Genomic DNA, 20,493 nt, shown 5'->3' with positions numbered 1-20,493 from the left:
GCCTTCTCTCGCCCGTCCCGATTGGCCGTCCGAACAGCCGGCCACGGCCGGCCTGCTGATTGGTTAAGAAGGGGAAGGAGGGGGGGGAGAGGAAAGGACCGCCCTTCCCAGCCGTCACCCATAGAGATAGGAAAAGTATAGAGAGAGCTGTTGCCGACGCCTCCTTCCTGCGCGCAGCCTTAGCGTGGGGCGTCTTCCTCTTGTCTGCCTCCCGCCCGGAGAGTCTTGAGGGGCCGCGGATGTAGCCTCTCCCCGACCAGCCGCTTTCATTTTCTCTCTTCCAACGTGAACATTTGAGGGAGACTGCCTCACAAGTAGCCGGCGCTGTTGCACCTCTAAAATTCTTATCTCTGCTCCCTGCCGCTTTCCGATTGGGTGGAATCCCCGCGAAGCGCCCCTCCCTCTCCTCTTCCCGATTGGTCTCTCGCAAGAGCCTCGCGGCAGCTATTGGCCAAAGACCCGGACCTCGATGAAAGCGCCAGCCCAGCCACGGGCCTCTCTCTACCTTCGGAAGCGAGTGGGCGGCCCCACCTTTTCGTTGCCGGGGCAACCAGGTGCGCGGGGGGAGGAGCAAACGCGCCCCCCGCCGAAAGGCCCCGCCCACCTGCCCTCCCTCGTAAGAACTCCAAGCCCCGCCCCCCTGGGCGTCGAGATAGACTGCCTCTGCAGCTGGAGGCTCAAGGGGAGCTGCTGGGTCAGGGCCAAGGGGCCAATCAGGTGCCCCCAGGGGGAAGCCCCCAGGCAGGAGCCCAGCCCCAGAGCCCCCTCCCCTCCCAGGCTGTGGGAGCCAAAGGTCAGGGGCCGCCAACAGCCGGGTCTGTCCTCTGAACTTGGTCTGGTGGGAAGGAAGTGGCCCCCAGGCATGAAGGGGGCCCTTCTTGTGGGTGTCGTGGGGCAACGTCTAAGCTAAACAAGCTCTAGCTTAGGGCTCAACTCTCTTGGGGGGCCCCCAAAAAAATTAAAAGGGAAAAAACTGGATGTACATTTCCAAAATATGAGATATATTAATATACTTCTTCTCAATTGTATTTCAGTTCAGCAATTACTCTGATAAAATACGTATTCTGGGATGTATGAATGGCTTTAGATACATCTTAGGTCCATCAATTACCATAGCATATATTCGACACAAAAAACAGTGTTGTTGACAAAGGACAGCTGGACATAGAAAGGGCCCCAATACCTTCAGGAGCTGATGGCCTCATCCAGCCTCAATCCGGCCCTGGTAAGAAGAGCCCTCTGGATCAAGGCAAAGGGGGCCCATCGGGTACAGCACCCTGTTCTCACAGGGGCCAAGCAGAGATGCAGTCATGGGGAAATCCGGAGGCAGGATTCGAGCACAAGAGCAACCCCCTTCCCTCCTGGGGTTTCCAGAAGAATTCTGGAATTCCCTTTTCTCCTCCAGAAATTTGTCCCGTCCTCTTTCCAAGCCACCCTCCTGCAGGAGGGAGTTCCATAGTTTGACTAGGCGCTGTGCAAAGCCATATCCCTCCTCCCTGTGCACACTCATGAGATTTGCCTTTTTTCTTTTGCTTAGGAAATGCAAGAGGAGCAGGACAGGCCAAGGCCGGGAGGATAGATAACCACCACGGATCTGCCAGAGGCAGCAGAGTCCCCGGGTCCTGCTCCCTGGTTCCCCCACAGAGCGCCCTTCCTGTTTGCCCTCCATCTGGGCAGCCGAAATGAAGGGCCTGCAGGTGGCATTCTGGAGAGCCCCCCCCTCGCCCTGCCTGTGGCGCTCCAATCCCCCTTTGGCCCTGGCTGCCATAGTCAGAGGCAGGGTGGCGCTTGGCCTCGGCCCCTGCAGGTCTCCTCCCCTCCGTCTCCCTCTCGCAGCTGCCCTTTGGCCCGACAGGCGAGAGCAAAGGCCAGCACTCCTGCCTGCCCAGCTGCGTCTCCTTGCCTCAAGCGGCAGGATGTGACCAGAGGCTGCCAGGACTGCCATGTACGGCTCCCCATGGCCCCAAGGCGCCCCTGGGGCTCAAAGGGTCTGGCCTGCCTGTGTCTCCTCCTCTCCTCCATCCCAGTCTGGTGCCTCCTGCTCCTGGCAGATGGTGCCCAGACGCTGCGGTGGGCCTCCAGCCCTTTCTCTGCTGCCTGGCAGGAGCCCCCCCAGAGGACCCACTCGGGAGCCGGAAATGCAGCCTGCCAGGGAGTGGACTTTGGGCCTCTGTTTTCAGAAGCTGCCTTGGAGCCACACTGTGAGCCTGGCCAGGTGCTCTTAATCCTTGTGACGTCTGCCCCAGGAAACGCGGAATCCCGGCAGGTGATCCGGAGGACCTGGGCTGCCCGAGAGAAGCCCCAGCCTTACCCGTGGCAGGTTGTGTTCTTGATAGGCCGCAGCGCAGGTGAGGGGGCCTCCCGGCAGATCCAGCGAGAGCAGGAGGACTTTGGGGATATCCTGCTTGGGAGTTACCTGGACACCTACCGCAACCTCACCTTGAAGGTCCTGCATGGCGTCCGGTGGGCCCTCGGCCGCTGCCAGCCCAGCTACCTCCTCAAGACGGACGACGACTGCTTTGTCAACACCGAGCGGCTGCCGGAGTTCCTGGCCAGGCAAAACCCCCTCCGGACCGGCCTCTATGCAGGCTCCGTCTTTGCCCGGGAGAAGCGGAAAGTCATCCGGCATCCCTCCAGCAAGTGGTATGTGCCAAGGGAAGCCTATCCCCCGGAAGAATACCCGCCCTATGCCAGCGGCATTGGCTACGTCTTGTCCCGGGACGCAGCCGCAAGGGTCCTGCGGGCGGCAGAGTGTGTCCCCCCCATCCCAGTGGAAGACGCCTATGTGGGCATCTTGGCTCAGCAGGCTGGGCTGCAGCCGAAGTCCAGCGCCCGCTTTGCCAAGCAGAACGCCAGGTGGCGAGTGTGCAACTTCCGCTATCTGATGGTGATCCACAGCCTGAGTGTGCCGGAGCAGGAGCTGGCCACACGGAGAATGCGGGAAGCCCGGCACGCCTGCAGAGACAGGCCGGAGGTCACCAGGTGGTGAGAGGGAGAAGGGAGTGTGGGGTGGAGCCTTGCCCTCCTCCTGCTCCGAGTGCGGATCTCAGCAAGAGCCTCGCACTGTCCTCCTCAGGCTCTTCCCCCAACACTGACTTCCTGCTAGAGAAAGCAAGTCCTGCTGGCATTTTTGGCGGAAACAAACAATATTCTGTAGGTCCAGCAGAGCCTGGATGTGCCAAGAGCCTCTTGGCAAAAAAGGGAGCCCCAGGAGGAAACAAGGCTCCACCTTCAAGAGCGCCAGGCGCCCTTGGCCCATCTGACCCAACACGGCCCACTCTGACTGGCAGCAGCTCTCCAACATCCCAGGCAGAGGGAGGGCGTCGTCACTGGACTTGAACCTGGAGCGTCCCATACCTGGAGGATGTGATCCAGCACTGGGGGTTTTGTGCCTGTTCCAGCAGCCGGGATGAGGACTGCGAAGCCTGCAGGAAACTCTGCACCAACCGGGCAAAACGCCCTCCCCTCACATGGATGGTGGCACTTCAGGGAGTGGGGGGGGGGGCTGTTTTGCCAGGAGCCACCCAGGGCCCCCTCCCAGACCTATTTCAGGACAGCCTAACTCCATAGAATCATAGAGTTGGAAGAGACCACAAGGGCCTGACTAGAGCAGAATACAGTGGTACTATTACTTCCCTAGATCTAGATGCTATACTCCTATTGATGCAGCCCAGAATTGCATTGGCTTTTTTAGCTGCTGCATCACACTGTTGACTCATGACAAGTTTGTGGTCTACCAAGACTCCTAGATCCTTTTCACATGTACTGCTCTCAAGCCAGGTGTCTCCCATCCTGTATTTGTGCCTTTCATTTTTTCTGCCCAAGTGTAGTATTTTACATTTCTCCTTGTTAAAATTCATCTCCAGGCATGTGAGAGTGGGGCTGCGAGGCACTGAATAGCTGCGATTCCTGCATTTTAGCTGCAATTCTTGCATTGCAGAGGTTGAACTAAATGAGGCTTTGAGTCCTTTCCCAAACTACAATTTTGAGTTTCTACGAACAGGCATTAACAAGACATCCTAACCCTAACCCTAATCAACAACTCATCCTAATATTACTCATTGGGATTACTAATTTCAACTAGAAACTCATCTCAGCTCCTTTTATAGCTCAGCTGTGGTTTCTAATCTGTAAAGTGGTGCTTTTTGGGTGGAAGGGGAGGAGGAACCCCCCCCCCAATCCTGGAACAGTAAGCTCAGCTTGTTGGTGCTGCAAGCTGGAAATGAATGGGGCAAGATATTCCCCTCCCCACGCTGGGGGACTGGAGGGCAAGCGCACACAGCCCTTGGCCCTTCACTGCCATCAAAAAGACTCAGAGTCATGAGTTCTGGTGGACAGAGGGGGTTGCTTCCTCCTTTGGGGGAAGCTATCTGCCTTTTATCTCCTTCAAGGCGGATAATCTTGCAGCAATCAGCTTCTGTTCAGAAGCGGACCTGCTTCTCATGAGGAAGAAGCCTACTTCATAAAACTGAAGTAAAAGCAACCAACCAGCCAATCAATGAATCAATCAATCAATCCCTGCACACTGAAAGCTAGGGTGTCAGGGAGAAGAGTAGACTAGCATGTCCCTCCCAAACATGCCAGGACATTCTAAGCCCTCCATTTCTGAACACCGCTCTGATGTTCCTGCACAGGAAAGAGGCACAATACATTTCCTCGTTTTTACATTTTATTGAAAAAATAAAATTTTGCAAAAGTCTGGAGGCTTTTCTCTAAGGATACAAACACTGACCTTGGAAATTGCCCGCCCTCGGCACAGAGGGGCAAATAGAGTCCCTCGTATTGCCCTTGCCCAACTCTGATGGAGTCTCAAAAACTTGGGAGAGGGAGGAAGGTGGCTCAAGGTGGAGCCAAGCCGTGAGGGAGGAAGCCGGCGGCAGGTAGCAGCCAAGCTTCTTCCTTGAGAAGGGGAGAGGCAGGTGGGGCCCCTGGGGAACAAGGCTGGGAAGGGCCTCCGTGGAGAGGGGTGCGGATGCCGTACGGATCGGCCGAGGGCGCGTGGCTGTGGAGCAGCAGCTCGTGCAGAGTCTCGCCCACCTGCACCAGGTTGTCCGAGATGACGTGCAGGTGGGAGACTGTGTCGCTGGCCAGGCTTTCCAGGAGGAGCTGCTGCTGCCGCGACGTGCGCAGGATCTGCACCAGGATCTGCTGCATGCTCTGCAGGAGGCTGACGATGCTGGGCTCTGCGAGGGGAGAGAAGAGGCAGCTGCATCACCCAAGGGGGACCTCTCCAAAAACACCGGAGAGAACGGACACATTTTCTGTAGATTTCAGAAGCAGATTTGTAAGCCTGGGGGGTCCTATGCCTTTGTAAATGCACACCAGGGAAGGCGAGCAAATGGCCTTGTCATGAATGCATCCTCAGAGGTTCTGAGCTGAGCATCTGCGGGGTCACTTGGGCCCCAGGCAGTTTGTGTACATGACTACTTCATTTTTCTCATTCCCTCCAATAGGACCCCAAGATCTGTAAAAATGACAACATAAACTTTTCCCTAGATGGGGCTGAAATGCCCCATGTCAAATCACCCCTTGCCACGGTCGAGGGATATTGGGAGAATGTTGAGTTGCAGAAGACGAACACAAAAAGGTTATGAGTTGTTCAGTGGTGTTGGGGTGCTTTCAACCCCCCCCCCCTGTGTTTGGAGTACTCAATCCAAGGAAGGGACGCTCACCTTGACTGTCTGGCCCAGAGGGCTGCCCATCGTCCGCTGCCACCTGTTCCTCTCCCGCAGTCTCGGGCGAGTCCTTCTCTGCAGCGCAGGCTGGCCGGTCCGGGCTGCCTGGCAAGGGCCTCGAGGAGCCCTTGCAGGCAGAGGGGGAATCTGCAAGATTCGGCAAAAGGGCTTGTGATTCAACTCCTTAAGACAGGGGTCCCCAAACTTACCCGCCTTCGGGCCGGAGGGCAGGGGAGTGCGCATGCACACACCCATTTACTGGCGCGCTGGCGCGCTTCCAGGCCGGAAAAATCGCCGAAAATTGTGCGCATGCGTATGGGCCTCCCCCGACCCGGAAGTGCACCTCTCCTGGCCCGGAAGTGCACCAGAAATGACCTCTTCTGGGTCGGGAGAGGCCCATACGCATGCGCAGAAACGATTTTCGGCGATTTTTTCACATCTGGAAGTGTGCCGCCGCAGAGCGCGCCGCAAGAGCGGGCGGCGGCAGCGGGGGTCGTTGCGGGCCGGATTGGGAGGCCAATTGGGTCGCATCCGGCCCGGGGGCCGTAGTCTGGGGACCCCTGCCTTAAGAGCATAAGAAGAGCCTGCTGGATCAGGCCAGTGGCCCACCTAGTCCAGCAGCCAGCTGCCCCACTGGGAAACCCAGAATCAGCACCTGAGCATAGCAGCAACTCTCCCTTCCAGCAAATGGGACAGTGGTACCTTGGTTCTCAAACACCTTGGTTCTCAAATACCTTGGTTCTCAAACAACTTGGAACCCAAACACTGCAAACCCAGAAGTAAGGGTTCCAGTTTGCGAACTTTTTTCAGAAATCGAACGTGCTCCATTTTGAGTGTTACGCTTCTGATTGAGTGCCACACTTCCGTTTTGGGTGTTACGCTGTCTGTTTTTGCTCTTTACTTTGCGGTTTTGTGACTGTGTGTGTGTGTGTGTGACTGTGTGAAACCCAGTTCAGCTGCTGATTGATTAATTGTGTGACTGCAGTACATTGTTTATTGCTTTCATTTTATGGATCAACGGTCTCGTTAGGTAGTAAAATGCATGTTAAATTGCTCTTTGGGGGATTGTTTTTAAAAGTCTGGAACGGATAAATCAATTTTTCATTACTTTGTATGGGGAAGCGCAACTTGGTTTTGGAACGGACTTCCGGAATGGATTAAGTCTGAGAACCAAGGGTATTCCAGAGACAGTATTCAGAAGCATTGCAGCCTCTGACCTTGGAGGCAGAGCAGAGCCGTCACGGCTTAGTAGCCACTGATCGCCCTCTCCTCCTTCATGAGTTTGTCTCATCCTCTTTTAAAGCCTCTCCAACAGAGGAGCAGATTCTGCTGCCTTGGGAGAAGCCCACACCTTGGTGTCTTCTCCTCCCCCTCCGTGCTTTCAGCTACACACCTACCAGAAGCCTGACACGCAGAAGCTGAGCAAGTCAACCGTCTCCCACCACACAGATCCTGGGTTTTGCTGCCTGCCGTCCCTTGTGGCAAGGATGGAGGTGGCTTGGCCTCTGGGTCGCCCCTGTCCTTGTGGGAAGGCAGCTTCCCTAGATCTGAAAGGAAAATGGACTCGTAAGTAGAGGTGTAAAATTTCTGGAAATTTTGAAGCTCGGAAAAAACCTGTTCCCCCCCCCCCCAGTTTTTTTCGGGGGGAAATGGAAATTTTTGGAAAAATTGAAAAAAATTGCTACATTAGCACTTCTTTTTTCTTTTCCAGATTGAAAGTCATTCTGTTACTTTAGAAACATAAAATATAACTATGGATAATTTTAATGGGCATAAAATTATCACAGCTAGCATATTAAAAATATAGTGTATCCAAACAGGAACTGAATTTAACTTGTCCTTCATCACTGTTTGCTATGCAACATGCTTCCTCCACCTCCCATGTTTTGCCCATGAGACCTTATGCATTTCCTCACACTGATGTGTGTGGTCTGTCAACCACTTTAGCTACTACTATATGCTTAAAATTAGTTTATTTCACTTTTTAAAGACTGTTTTACAGCATTTAATGTTTAAAATATTTTCATTTCTTTTTTTCTTTCATAACACTTCTCTGATTGCCACAACAACACATATACTTGAAGGCCCTTTTGTTGCTCTAGATTTTCTTCCAGTGCTTTGAGGCCAGAACCAATGCATACCACACGCATGCAAAAACAAAACTGAAACCTTTTTCTTTTCTGGTGACAACAGCATCTCCTAAAGGAAGAAATGTATCTTGTTCTTGCATTGGAGAGTTCAGTTTGTAACCTAGGACTTGCTTGTCCTCACAGAAATTAGAAGAATCCGATACCATACATATTTTTAAAGAAATGAGTTATAAAATATTTGAACCCCTTATCTTAACATATTTTATTCATCATGTTAAAATAAAACATTCCATAATCTATTTTTTATTTTTCCATTTTTTTGGGGGGGGGGGGGACAAAAAAGGCTTCAGGGGAAAAACCCAGGTTTTTTCCAATTTTTTAAAGGTTTTTTTCGGGCCGTCACATCTCTACTGGTAAGGCAAATCTCATAGGGCAGCCATTGACTCCTGACTATGTCCTCCTTATGGTTTGGACTACAACTCCCATCAGGCACGGCCATAGGATGCTGGTGGCAGCGAAGCTCTGCTGCCCGGAGCTGATGGGAGCTGTAGTCCAACACAATAGGAGAAAACCAGGTAACCATGCAAGACAGCAGTTGACAAGCACAGGTGCAAGTAGCACCTTTGATTTGGATGGGCACTCCGGGATTTTAAAAAAATACATATTTCAACGAAGGAAGGGGGGAATGACAAGCCAACAAAAAAAAGTGCAAGGAAGAAGCAAAGAGGCAAAAGAACTGCAATGAGGCCAAACAGGAGAGAAAAAGGCCCATGCCAAGCTAAGCAGAAGCAGGGCAGATTTGGGGGGCTGAGGGCAGAATAGCCCCCTCCTCCTCCTTGCTTGCATGCCACCAAAGCAGCCCCTCATCCCCACTGATCTCTCTCTCCACCCCAGGTGGCAAGTGGTGCTTGGATGGAGGAAGAACCACAAGGCAGAGATAGATGCAAGCGGAAGAAAAAGGCTGGAATGGATCTGCCTTGCCAATCATCCCACCACAGCTTCCAGAGACAGACGCAGGTCGCAGCTGCAGATCCATTCTAACCTTTTCTTCTGCTCCTCTCTCTCTCTCTCTCTCTCTCTCTCTCAGCTCCTCTCGATCCCCATTTTTAAAAAAGCATCAGGCCTGGGCACGCCCCCCCCCACCCCATGTGCACCCCTGTGTTGCCAAGCCATTCCCCAGGACCCAGGCACTGGCATTCCCAGTTACCTTAAGATGGGTCCAGTAAGTAGAGAAATTGTCAAGGCTTGAGGCTGGGGCCCCACAGCCCCCTCCTCTTCTGCCAATCCAGGCCATTTCTGGTCTTTCTCTCTCTCTTTAGAAAATGAGTCTAGTCCTCATTCTTGTGGGAATGTTCAGGAATGTGGATGAGGAGATATTGTTTAATATATCCTATCCCCGCTTGCGCTAGCAAGCACAAAACTTTAGCAGAGTAAAACATTCCCCTTTTGCAAAATACACAGCAGAAGAACGTTTGCGCAGGCTTGATTTAAGCCACTAAAATAAAGTGTATTTTCCTGGTATTTCCCCTTTTTCCCTCTTAAAAGAAAAGACACAACACAATGCTCTTAAAAGTATAAAAGATGTTTACTTACAAGCATCTCGAGGTACAGCACACTCAAGAGGTAGACTTGCTTAGTTAAAAGGTAATATATACATTGTGAAGTTCACTTATAAGAAGTGAGACTCCATCTCATCTCTCTCTCTAGGCTGGAGGCCTTGAGGGAGAGACTCACTAAGATGTGTGTAGTCCAAGAGGTCTGGTCCAAGAGAGGGAAAATGGCTGTTTCCTTCAGGATTTATCTGCCACTTCCTCAACTCATTTGCATGTGAAGGAAGAGGAAACTACGCTTAGTCATATCCTCCTCCTCAGTCCTCCAAGTGGACTATCTAGGGATTGTTGTGACTTGACTGCACTTAACCCTTTGCATCCCACAAACCCCTTCTCAGGCAATTCACAACATACACAAAAACATACATAAATAACTTTAATCAACCACCCAAGAGTCCCAGCTTGCCACGAAGATCCTGGAACTTCTCTCTTGGCAGGGGCTTTGTTAGGACATCTGCAGTCATCTGGTCAGTGTTGCAGTAACACATTTCAACAAGTCCATCCTCGATCACCTGGCGTATGTAGTGGTACCTGACCCCAATGTGTTTGGTGCGTGCAAGGAACTTTTCACTTTGTGTCAGCTTCATACTGCTCTGATTGTCCTCCATCAAGCTGACAGGTCCCGTTCTTGGCACGCCAAAGTCCTTCAGGAGCTGATCCAGCCAGGGGATCTCTCTGCAAGCTTCCGAAGCCGCAATGTACTCAGATTCTGTGGACGATAAAGCTACACATTTCTGTTTATAGCTGCCCCATGCAATAGCTCCGTCCCCATACATAAAAACATAGCCACTTGTGGATTTATAATCCTTATTGTCCCCAGCCCAATCCGCATCAGTGTACCCAAGCAGTTTAGGGTCTCTGACAGCTGGCAGTTTTAATTTACAGTCCATGGTTCCCTTTAGATAACGAACAACCCTCTTAACTCCAGCCCAATCATGCTCAGTGGGACAACTTACTTTCCTACTTAGGATCCCCACTGCACTTGCCAGGTCAGGTCTGCATGTGGTAACCAAATACAAAAGTTTGCCGACCGCTGACCTGTATTGCGTGTTGTTTGGCAGCAACTTCGAACCTTGTTGATTCTTCAAGAAGTCTGTGGCCATCGGTGTCGCAACTGGGTGTGCGTCCTGCATCTGCATGCTTTCAATCAGTTCAGTTATCTTTTGCCTTTGGCTGAGTAAGAACGATCCATCCTCTTCTCTCTCAACTTGAATTCCCAAGTAGTATTTCACTTTTCCAAGTTCCTTGACCTCTACTTCCCTGTTGAGGTGTTTGACTATGTCTTTATAGTCTTTCTCATTTGACGTAGAAATTAAAAGGTCGTCAACAAAGGCTAAAATGTACGAAAACTGTCCATTCCTTTGTTTGGTGTACAAGCACTTATCAGCAGTCCCTTGCTTGTACCCAAGCTGCACCAGCATCTCATGGAGTTTCTGGTTCCAAGCCCTCGCTGCTTGCTTCAAACCATAAAGTCCTTTCTGCAGCTTGCACACTAGATGTGCCTCATTTGGTTTAATGAAACCTTTGGGCTGCTTCATATAAATCTGCTCAGAAATTTCGCCGTGAAGAAAGGCTGTCGCAATGTCAATATGGTAAACTGACATTTGCTTAGATGCTGCAATACTTAAAAGTAGTCTGACACTGCTGTATCGAACTGTCGGTGCAAACACTTGATCGTAATCCTCTCCATACTTCTGGGAAAAACCTTGTGCCACAAGCCTAGCTTTGTAGCGTTGCACCTCCCCTTCTGAACCCTTTTTAACCTTGAACACCCATTTACTTCCAATTGCTTCCTTACCAGGAGGTAGTTCTGTGAGTGTCCAGGTCCTGTTCCGATGAAGTGCATCTATCTCCTCCTGAGCAGCTTTCCTCCAGAGACTGGCTTCATCTGGTGGCATCCTCTCTATCTCTTCCCATTTGGAAGGTTCCTGTGGAGACGCCGACCTTGTAAGGTAGGACAGCCGTAATGGTGGAACACCTCTGTTGGTTCTGGATGAGCGTCTGACCTCTGGTCTTTCGACCGCATCAGCTTCCTCATCCTCCTCCAGCAGTGGCATATCCCCATACAGCTGCTCGTCATCATCTTCGTCTCTGGTGCTGCCAGGGGCCTGGACCTCCACGTCTTCTCGGGTGTCACCTATAGGGGGTGCTACGACACTAGAAGTTGGATTAGTACTTTGTATTGGTTCAAAAGGAAAAATCACAAATTCCTCATCCTGTGGCTCCTTGGAACAATCAATGGCAGTGTCCTTTGTATCAACTTTGCCTTGCTCATCGAAGTAAATTACATGCTGCGAACTTGTCTTGCCAGTTTGCGGATCCAAGACTCTATATCCTTTTCCTCCAGAAGCGTACCCAACTAGGATCCCTGCCTTCGCTCTGGAATCAAGTTTGTGTCTGTGCTCCTTGGGCACATGATAGTAGCACAAACTTCCAAATACACGTATATGTGACAAATTTGGGGCTTTTCCATGCCAAAGTTCAAATGGTGTGCGCTCTGCGCCTTTTGTGGGCAGTCTGTTCTGAAGATAGACTGAGCAACGAGCCGCTTCACCCCACAGCCTGTGTGACAAGTTAGCTTCCTTTAGCATGCACCTTGTCATTTCCAAAATGGATCTAAATTTCCTCTCTGCAATTGAGTTTTGTTGGGGTGTGTAGGCAACTGTGGTCACGTGTGATATGCCTTCTCTAGCCATGACGGCCTGCATCTCATGTGAACAAAATTCCCCACCATTATCGGACATTAAAATGGAAGGGGCTCGCTGGAACTTGTTCTTGACCATGTTAAGATAGTCCCTGAACAATTCCACTGTCTCACTCTTCTCCTTGATAAAGTAGGCTACGCAGAATCTCGAGAAATCGTCCAAAAATATCAAAATATATTTATTACCTCCTAGAGAAGACACATTCATTGGTCCACATAGATCTGTATGGACAATGTCCAATACTTTAGTGCTTCTCTTCTCTGCACAACGTGGGAAAGAAGGTTTAGTTGCTTTCTCACTAACACAAGTTATACATTTTGATGTTGGTGTATTTGTGTTGCTTTGCTTTACCTGCAGACCTCTCACAAGATCACCTTTCTGTAGTTCCAGAATAACGTTGGTGTCTCTGTGTCCAAGTCTCTTGTGCCAGAGTTCCAGACTTCCTTCATCCTTTTGACTTGGTTGCGCCACCTTTGCAGACTGGTTCTGCTGGTTCTCTGAAACATTAAGCTCATATACACCATCCTTTAGTGTGCCTTGAACATAAACTTCATCATGCTTAGTCACAATACATTGTCCTTTTTCAAATGTAATTTTAAAACCTTTCCTGTCCAAACTGGACACGCTGAGTAAGTTGCAATTAAGCTTTGGTGCAAACTTAACTTCAGTTATCTTAGTATTAATTGTTTCATGATCTACGTTGAATTTCAAATTCACAGTTCCTGAACCAATTGCCTTTACAATGTTGCCATCAGCAATCTCAATTTCAGAGGTTTCATCCCCATTAATCTCATTAAAATACTCCTTTTCATAACAGAAATGAGAACTCGCTCCACTGTCAAGAATCCACTTATTGCGCTTATTTTCACAATCCTGGACAGCTAAACTCCTCTCCTGCATCAACATGGTTTGCTCATGACTCCCCTTCTTAACACCTTGTGGTTTTGAGGGGTGGGATTCAACTTTATCCCCATTTTGACTCTTGCAGTTCCTTGCTATGTGGTTTTTTCCCATTGCATTTAAAACAAATTATTTCTCTAGATGTCTGTCTGGACTTTCCAAAATGCTTGGATGCATAGCTGCTATCCTTCCTCCTTGGATTCCTTTCTTGAGAATCAAGGCTATCTCTGCATTCCTCTCTTAAATGGTTGATAAGCTCATTAAAAGTTAAATCCTTTGTGTGATCCATTATACTTTTAAATGGAGCAAACGTAGGTCCCAATGATGCAAGCATAAACGTTACTTTAGTCACATCATCAAAGGCTCTGGGAGTAAGGGCAATTCTTTGAACAATCTCAGAAAAATTCTTAAAATGCTCTGTAAACTCTTCTCTAGAATTCATCTTCAACTTGAGTAACTTATCCAACAAGTATCTATAGGAACTCTCTGTAGATTGTGCATAAATGCGTTCAATGTCCTCTAGGATCTTAGATGCATCATCTTCAAAATTTATCATTGATAGATGCTCATTCCTCAAACTGCTCAAAATTATGTGCTTGGCTTCATCATTTTTAATACTCCAAGCTTCTATCTTAGCTAAAGCTTCTGCATCGGTTCCTGTAGGCTTTTCTTCCTTAATGGCCTGCAGAACACGCCTAGCAGCAAGATAAACTAAAACGCGCTGCTTCCACTGCACAAAATTATTGTCATCCAGCAGCATAAAACTTGGTCTTGCCTCACTATCAAAACTGGAGCTTGCCATCTTAAAACTTCAAAAATTTCCAAAATTCAAAAATCTTTCAAAAATCAAATTCAAAATCTCAAAAATATCTTCACTACCTCTGAGCTTTCTCAGTGCTGTAAACTCTGAGGGAGGGGAGGGGTAGTTAATCCCCCAAGCACACTGCAGAACAAAGAGACCATGTGCTCAACCAGGAAATCCTAACTGGAAAAATCCTACAGAGTTCAAAATCACAATCCAAATCAATCCTTCAAAAATACACAAAATACGCAACTCTGGGCCGCAATAACCCTTTGTGGGAATGTTCAGGAATGTGGATGAGGAGATATTGTTTAATATATCCTATCCCCGCTTGCGCTAGCAAGCACAAAACTTTAGCAGAGTAAAACATTCCCCTTTTGCAAAATACACAGCAGAAGAACGTTTGCGCAGGCTTGATTTAAGCCACTAAAATAAAGTGTATTTTCCTGGTATTTCCCCTTTTTCCCTCTTAAAAGAAAAGACACAACACAATGCTCTTAAAAGTATAAAAGATGTTTACTTACAAGCATCTCGAGGTACAGCACACTCAAGAGGTAGACTTGCTTAGTTAAAAGGTAATATATACATTGTGAAGTTCACTTATAAGAAGTGAGACTCCATCTCATCTCTCTCTCTAGGCTGGAGGCCTTGAGGGAGAGACTCACTAAGATGTGTGTAGTCCAAGAGGTCTGGTCCAAGAGAGGGAAAATGGCTGTTTCCTTCAGGATTTATCTGCCACTTCCTCAACTCATTTGCATGTGAAGGAAGAGGAAACTACGCTTAGTCATATCCTCCTCCTCAGTCCTCCAAGTGGACTATCTAGGGATTGTTGTGACTTGACTGCACTTAACCCTTTGCATCCCACAATTCTTGTGGATAAAATGTTCAAACCTGTACCAGTGACGGCACCTGCTCAAACTAGAAGGGTGTGTTCCTTCCTGTTCCTGTCTGAAAAGTACCCCGGGGGGCAAGAATAGGGAGGCGGGGGGATTTGCCTCTGACGCTGCTCCCTCCCCCTCTCCCATCAGAAACTGCCCTCCTCTTCCACCACCTGCCTCTTTTTGCCACAGTACCTGTTCACGTCCCCCAAATCCTGGGGGGGGGGGGGTGCAGAGAAGACCAGGGCTCACCTGAAGCCCCCCCCCAGGGGCAGGGGGTAGAGGAGGCTCCCTTACCTGGCAGGCGCCTCTCTCCGAAGACAGGTCGCCCCGCAGCCTCCCAGATCCTCTTCATGGTCTTGTAGTGGGGGGGTGCCCGTGAGGCGGGTGGCCCCCCTCCCTGCTGCCTCCGGGTCTCCCACTCGGAGTAGAAGGCCTGCTTGAGGGCCTTCCACTTGGAGCGGCACTGGGCCACGTTGCGGCTGTAGCCGGCCAGGGCCAGCCGGCGGGAGATTTCTCGCCAGAGGGCCTCGTTGGGGCGCGAGGTGGAGGCCATCAGCAGCGTCACCTGCCGGCAGCCTCCGATGAACGCCAGGAGGCAGGCAATCTCCCGCTGGGTCCAGGCATGGCCCCTGGGCATCATTCAGGGCGGCTCCCTGGGGCGGGCACCTGCAGGGAAGACGGAAGGAAGAGGCTCACAGGACCAGGGCGGGCACCAGGAACGAGCCAGATATTGAGGGGGGAGTCCTAGGGTCAGCTGGAAAGCAGGGGGCTCTGCTGGGGGGGTTGAACCTGGCCCCCCCTTTGCTGCTGCCATCAGGCTCCCTCATGCAGACAAGGATGAGACCCCAGTCAGCTACAAGACCTCCTGCCTTGGCCCTCGGGTGCCCCTTGACCCCAGACAGCTCCCTCCTCTGGCAGCCTGCCTGCCTGCCTCCCTCTCCCCTCCCCCACCTCACAACTCCCAGTTTCCCAGCAGCAGATCCTGCTCACTTGCCTCCCCCCCCCCGGGGTGACAGCCTCCCCCCGGGGTGACTGGCCCTATGGCCATTTCCCACGTAGGGCCCCAGCTCAGAGGGGGAGCCCTTGCCTGGCATGGATGCGGAGGGTCTGCTGGCTGGGAGAGAGCCTGCCTCTGCCAGCCAGGGTCAAGAATGCTCAGCTGCACGGCCCAGCGCTCTGACTACTCAGCACAAGGCGGGCAGCCTCGTATGCCCCCCCCCCCGTGCGTCTGGAGGGAAGGGCAGCTGCCTGGCATGCAGAAGGCCTCCTTCTGAGCTGGATGGACCAGGAGGGAGGCGGCTTCCTCTGTTCCCGCGAGCAGAGCAATAAGCCCTGCCTAGGTGCGCGGGGGAATCGCAGTCCATGGAGAGCGGCGCCTGCAATTGCGGAGGAGATTTTCCCCTGCGACTCTCTCTAGGCTAGGCTTGGCGAGCGGCAGTCTAGGGCCACCTTTCCTGCCCCCCCCGGCCCCCGGCCAGGCCTCCTTGCCCCACTTATTGGCCCCCGAAGGGACTGAAGGCCCCAGGCCGCTTCCTGCAGCCCTTTGTTTTTCCAGAGGGCGGGCGGGCGAGCGCCGCTCTGCACAAGCTCAGAGGCCCCCCTGTCTTGTGCAAGCGAGCGTGGCGCCGCCGCCGGGGCAGCAGCAGGACCACGGGCGGCTCCCTCCCGGGCTCCCCTCGCCCGCCCATCCTCCTTCCCCGTCGGGGCTGCAGCAGCTGAGCTTCCCGGCCAAGCGCAAGGCAGGCAGGCAGGCAGGCAGGCAGGCAGGCGCGCGTCCGGCGGGGAAGGGAGCGCCAGCGTGCCCGCCCGCCCCTCGGCCGCCTCTCCCGATTCCCGATTCCCGGCTCCGGCTCGCCTTACCTGCCGCTCCGCTCGGGGTCCGGCTGGCCAGCGACTGCTCTGCGGATGCCCGGCCGCGCCCGGTCCCTCGCCCGCGGCGACGAGGCTGGCTCGGGGCTCCGCATGGCCGGGCCGGGCGAGGCTGCGCAGGACCAGGGCGCGCGCGGCGGCGCCGGCAGCAGCAGCAGCAGCAGCAGCAGCAGCAACGACCCCGCCCGGCCTGTCGGGGGGCTGCACCCGCAGCCGCGCCTCTGCCAGCAAGCACGCGCGACTGGACCCTTTGCAGGGGGAAGTCCGGCCGGGGGGACCCCTTCGGGGTGCAGCCAGGGGACCCCCTGCCAGGGCCACCCACGGAAGTCTCCCTCCTCTCCCAACTGCGCAACACACACGCCCACCCTGGACCCCAACCCTCCGCCCGCTCCAGCCACTCCTCGGCTTCTGGCTGGACCCCAACCCTGAGTGAAGAAGCCCCCCTTTTCCTCCTGTTATAAGAATTTTGAGGTCATATCTATATATATATAATAATTGTTCATAAAACATGTACATGAATGTACAGGCACATGTCTGAAGCAGCACAGGAAGACAGGCCTTTCTGACACCATTTTGACTCTCTCTCTGACCAGGTGTTCCTCTGCAAGGAAGAAGTGGGGTGGGGGGAACCTTCTCATTGTCTCAGGAATTAAAGTGATAATCCCTGGCATCCTGATACCTGACTGCCAGACAAAAGGGTGTGATTAACTTGGCTGGGAAACAGGGAAATGTAAATATCTCTCAATTTTGTTGATTAGGTTTTGGGGGGCAGGGGGCAGGGTCCAGACTGCTCAGATTACTGCCACCAGACCTCCCCTTTCATGATGTACCTATGATGAATCTAGGGAGGGGGGTCTTGGGCTACACCCCTTCTGTGACATATGGATGATGCTTCTGGGGGGTGGGCTGAAACCAATTTCAAATTTCTTCTTAAGGGCAAGACATCTTTGTTTGGGGTCCTTCCTTGTTCTCCTGTGTGAGAGGAAGGACCCTGTTGCAACAGCAAAAATAAAAGTGCCTTGCTTCGTACGTCCTGGTTTGGTCTCTGTTATTTGGTGGGCAGGAGACGCTTAAATTCGTCTGCTTGCCTGGATCCTTGAGCTCTCCCTGGGTCAAGATCCATTTCTCTGGGTTCATAGGAACCAGCTTAAATTTTACAACACTCCCATGCCAACCTACCTGGACCTCCCCGAGGCCGCCCCCGGAGGCAGCCCTGCCTGTGCCGCCCCCCTTCGAAGGAAGCTTGGAGAGGGTCCTTCTCTGCTCCCGTGGGAGGCAACGGTGGCCACCGACCTGGACTGGGGCATCCCTGGAGGAGGAGGAGGCTGTCTTGGGCTGCGAGCCACAATGGCCGTGCTCTGCTCTGCCTCCCGGGCCAGAGACAGCTGGAAACCAAAGGGGAGGGCCGGCGATCTTGCCCTCGGGTGCTGCTTGTGGGCTTCCCTTGGGGGCATTTGACTGGCCACTGGGTGGACAGAACAGGAGGCTGGACTAGAGGGGCCACTGGCCTGATCCAGCTGCAGACTCATCCTTCAGCGCCTTAGGCTGTTGGGTGGCAAGAAGGGAGAGGGCCTTTTCGGCTCCCTGCAGCTCACCTGGCACCAGCTCTGACAAGGCTGCAGGTGTGTTGAACCCAAGGCAGACTGTTCCAGAAGCTCTGCAAACACCATCTTGGTAGTCAAGATAGCCCCACAACTAACTGGTAGTGGTTGCAGCAATGAGCTCATCTATATTTATATTTATTTGCTTTGCTATTCTTTGTTTTTAATATTCTGTGGGGAGCCGCCCAGAGTGGCTGGGGAAACCCAGCCAGATGGGCAGGGTAGAAATATTATTATTAATCATTATTAGCTGGCTTTGCCTTTTCTGTGAGCTTGGGGTGCTGGGCTCTGAGTCCAGAAAGAGGAGCTACCTGTAGGATTGGGGTATTTGGCACCTACCGTATGCCCTCATCTGGTCAGGTGAAACAATGGGAAGTCCTGGCCAAAGCGATGTCTGCTGCTTTGTGTCTAAAGCAGGCATCCCCAAACTGCGGCCCTCCAGATGTTTTGGCCTACAACTCCCATGATCCCTAGCTAGCAGGACCAGTGGTCAGGGAAGATGGGAATTGTAGTCCAAAACATCTGGAGGGCCGAAGTTTGGGGATGCCTGGTCTAAAGAATACATGCACATTGACTTGGGTGTGGATAAGCCGCCTGCTGGCTTCTGTGTCCGTCCTGCGTCTGTATAGCCTGGGAGACCCGGGTGATTTGCTGTAACTCTGCACAAGCTGTATTGACTAAAGCACTAGAACTGATCACTCCAATGTTTCGACATCCTTCTTTGGTATCCCTGCACCCAACCAGCCATGAGTCCTCCTTTGGGTCTGCGGTTCAGAACACTGGGACTGGCGAAACCCCTTTGGGATCTTGTCGCTCCTGTTCTTGGGCCTGGAATCAGTGGGGAGGGTTCTTTAGCAGGGGCCCTGTCACAGTCACCACGTCTGGGGGTTTGGTTCCAGCTGAATCCCGTCTCAACGCAGAAGCTGTGCATTAAGTGGCGCACACCTGAGGAGCGCGCCAGAGACACAGGCCAGAGACACAGGCCCCCAGAACCAGGTCTGCCAGGTGCCAGCCCCCGCCTTCCTTCCAGCAATTCCTCTTGTCGAGCCAGTGCGATTCCAGCTAAATAGTGACACCCTCCTTGCACTGCAACACCCCACAAGTGAACTGGGTCCCAGAGCACCCCTTATGGGCACCCACAAATCAGGTGTTCATCCATAGCACAATTCGACCTCTGCCCCCTCCCCCGACTTACAATATCACAGCTGGCACACTCAGTGAAAGTGCAGCTAGCAAAGGTTGCAGAGCGTCAGGCCCAGCCGAATTCTGGAGGAAGCGCCCTCAATGCATGTGAAAAAGGAGCCCTCTAGCAAACTTCCTGTTTCCAAAGATGCAAAGTTGGGGGCAGGGGAGGATCCGCCCAGCAGTTGTTGCAATCAGAATCACTCCACCCATTGGCATCCCCCTATCTTCCCCTGCAGGTGGGGGTGTGGGATGTTTTGATCATGGGGGGGGGGGTGTCTGAAGGCAAAAGAGGCAACCACCTTTCTGAACCGAAGCTCTGGCACCAGACTTGATGGACCTCCAATGAAGCTGAACGTTGGAAGATTCAGGACAGACAAAAGAAAGGCCGTCTTCACGCAGCGCAGTTAAACTATGGAACCCCCAGGAGGCAGAGATGGCTACCAAATTGGGCTAAATCCATGGAGGGGGAGAGGGCTCTGCCCATGGCCCCTACGTAGCCGCAATGGTCACAGCTGGGGGCAGCAGCGCTTCGAAATCCCAGTTGCTGGAAGCCATAGGAAGGGGAAATGCTCTTGTGCCCAAATCCTGCTTGTGGGTTTCCCATAAGAGGCATCTGTTTGGCCACTGTGGGGGCAGGATGGGGTGTTGGCCTGATCCAGCATCAGGCTCTTCTTATTTTCAGATTTGTTTATGGCAGCACCTGCCTGGGAGCCACATCTGCATTGCCTTGGGCTCCGTGTTGAAAGGGGGGGGGTAGGAATGAGAGAAAGTGAAAAAGGAAAATAAAAAAGAATCTGAAGTATCTGACGAAGTGTGCGTGCACACGAAAGCTCATACCAAAATAAAAACTTAGTTGGTCTTTAAGGTGCTACTGAAGGAATTTTTTTATTTTGCTTCGACTCAGACCAACATGGCTACCCACCTGTAACTGAAAAAGGAAAGGCAAACAAACACCCCAGGAGGGAGCTAACAACATTTCCCTTCCCTAGGGCTTGCAGGGGGCTATATGTGGGGGGGGGGCATCCATTCCATAAGTGGCCAAGCCTTCGATGGGGGGATGGAATGCAGGCATGGTTTCAAAATCATATCGGTTATTTTTTAAAAAAATCATGCTTGTTGCATTTAATTTTATAAGTTCCTTTAACAACTAATAAGTTGAATTAATAATAATACTA

The 20,493-nt window shown here is 52.1% G+C and overlaps 2 protein-coding genes across 2 annotated transcripts; one reads left to right on the top strand and one right to left on the bottom strand.

Moving 5' to 3' along the window:
• The first annotated feature begins 988 nt into the window (after window positions 1–988).
• On the top strand, window positions 989–4,699 carry LOC118077255 (beta-1,3-galactosyltransferase 5-like). Its single transcript, XM_035100793.2, has one exon. The coding sequence runs from the start codon at window positions 1,958–1,960 to the stop codon at window positions 2,987–2,989; it is 1,032 nt and encodes a 343-aa protein (XP_034956684.2). The 5' UTR covers window positions 989–1,957; the 3' UTR covers window positions 2,990–4,699.
• On the bottom strand, window positions 4,696–15,300 carry LOC118077307 (uncharacterized). The gene is made up of 4 exons (XM_035100907.1): window positions 14,958–15,300; window positions 7,073–7,222; window positions 5,673–5,822; window positions 4,696–5,183 (listed from the first exon to the last, which is right to left on the bottom strand). Exons 1-4 carry the CDS (start codon window positions 15,298–15,300, stop codon window positions 4,840–4,842), a joined length of 987 nt encoding a protein of 328 aa, XP_034956798.1. The 3' UTR covers window positions 4,696–4,839.
• Between the last annotated feature and the right edge of the window lie 5,193 nt (window positions 15,301–20,493).

The sequence above is a fragment of the Zootoca vivipara genome, chromosome 11, assembly GCF_963506605.1.
Source record: "Zootoca vivipara chromosome 11, rZooViv1.1, whole genome shotgun sequence".
NCBI classification, from domain to species: Eukaryota; Metazoa; Chordata; class Lepidosauria; order Squamata; family Lacertidae; genus Zootoca; species Zootoca vivipara.
This window is presented reverse-complemented; position numbering and strand designations above follow the sequence as displayed.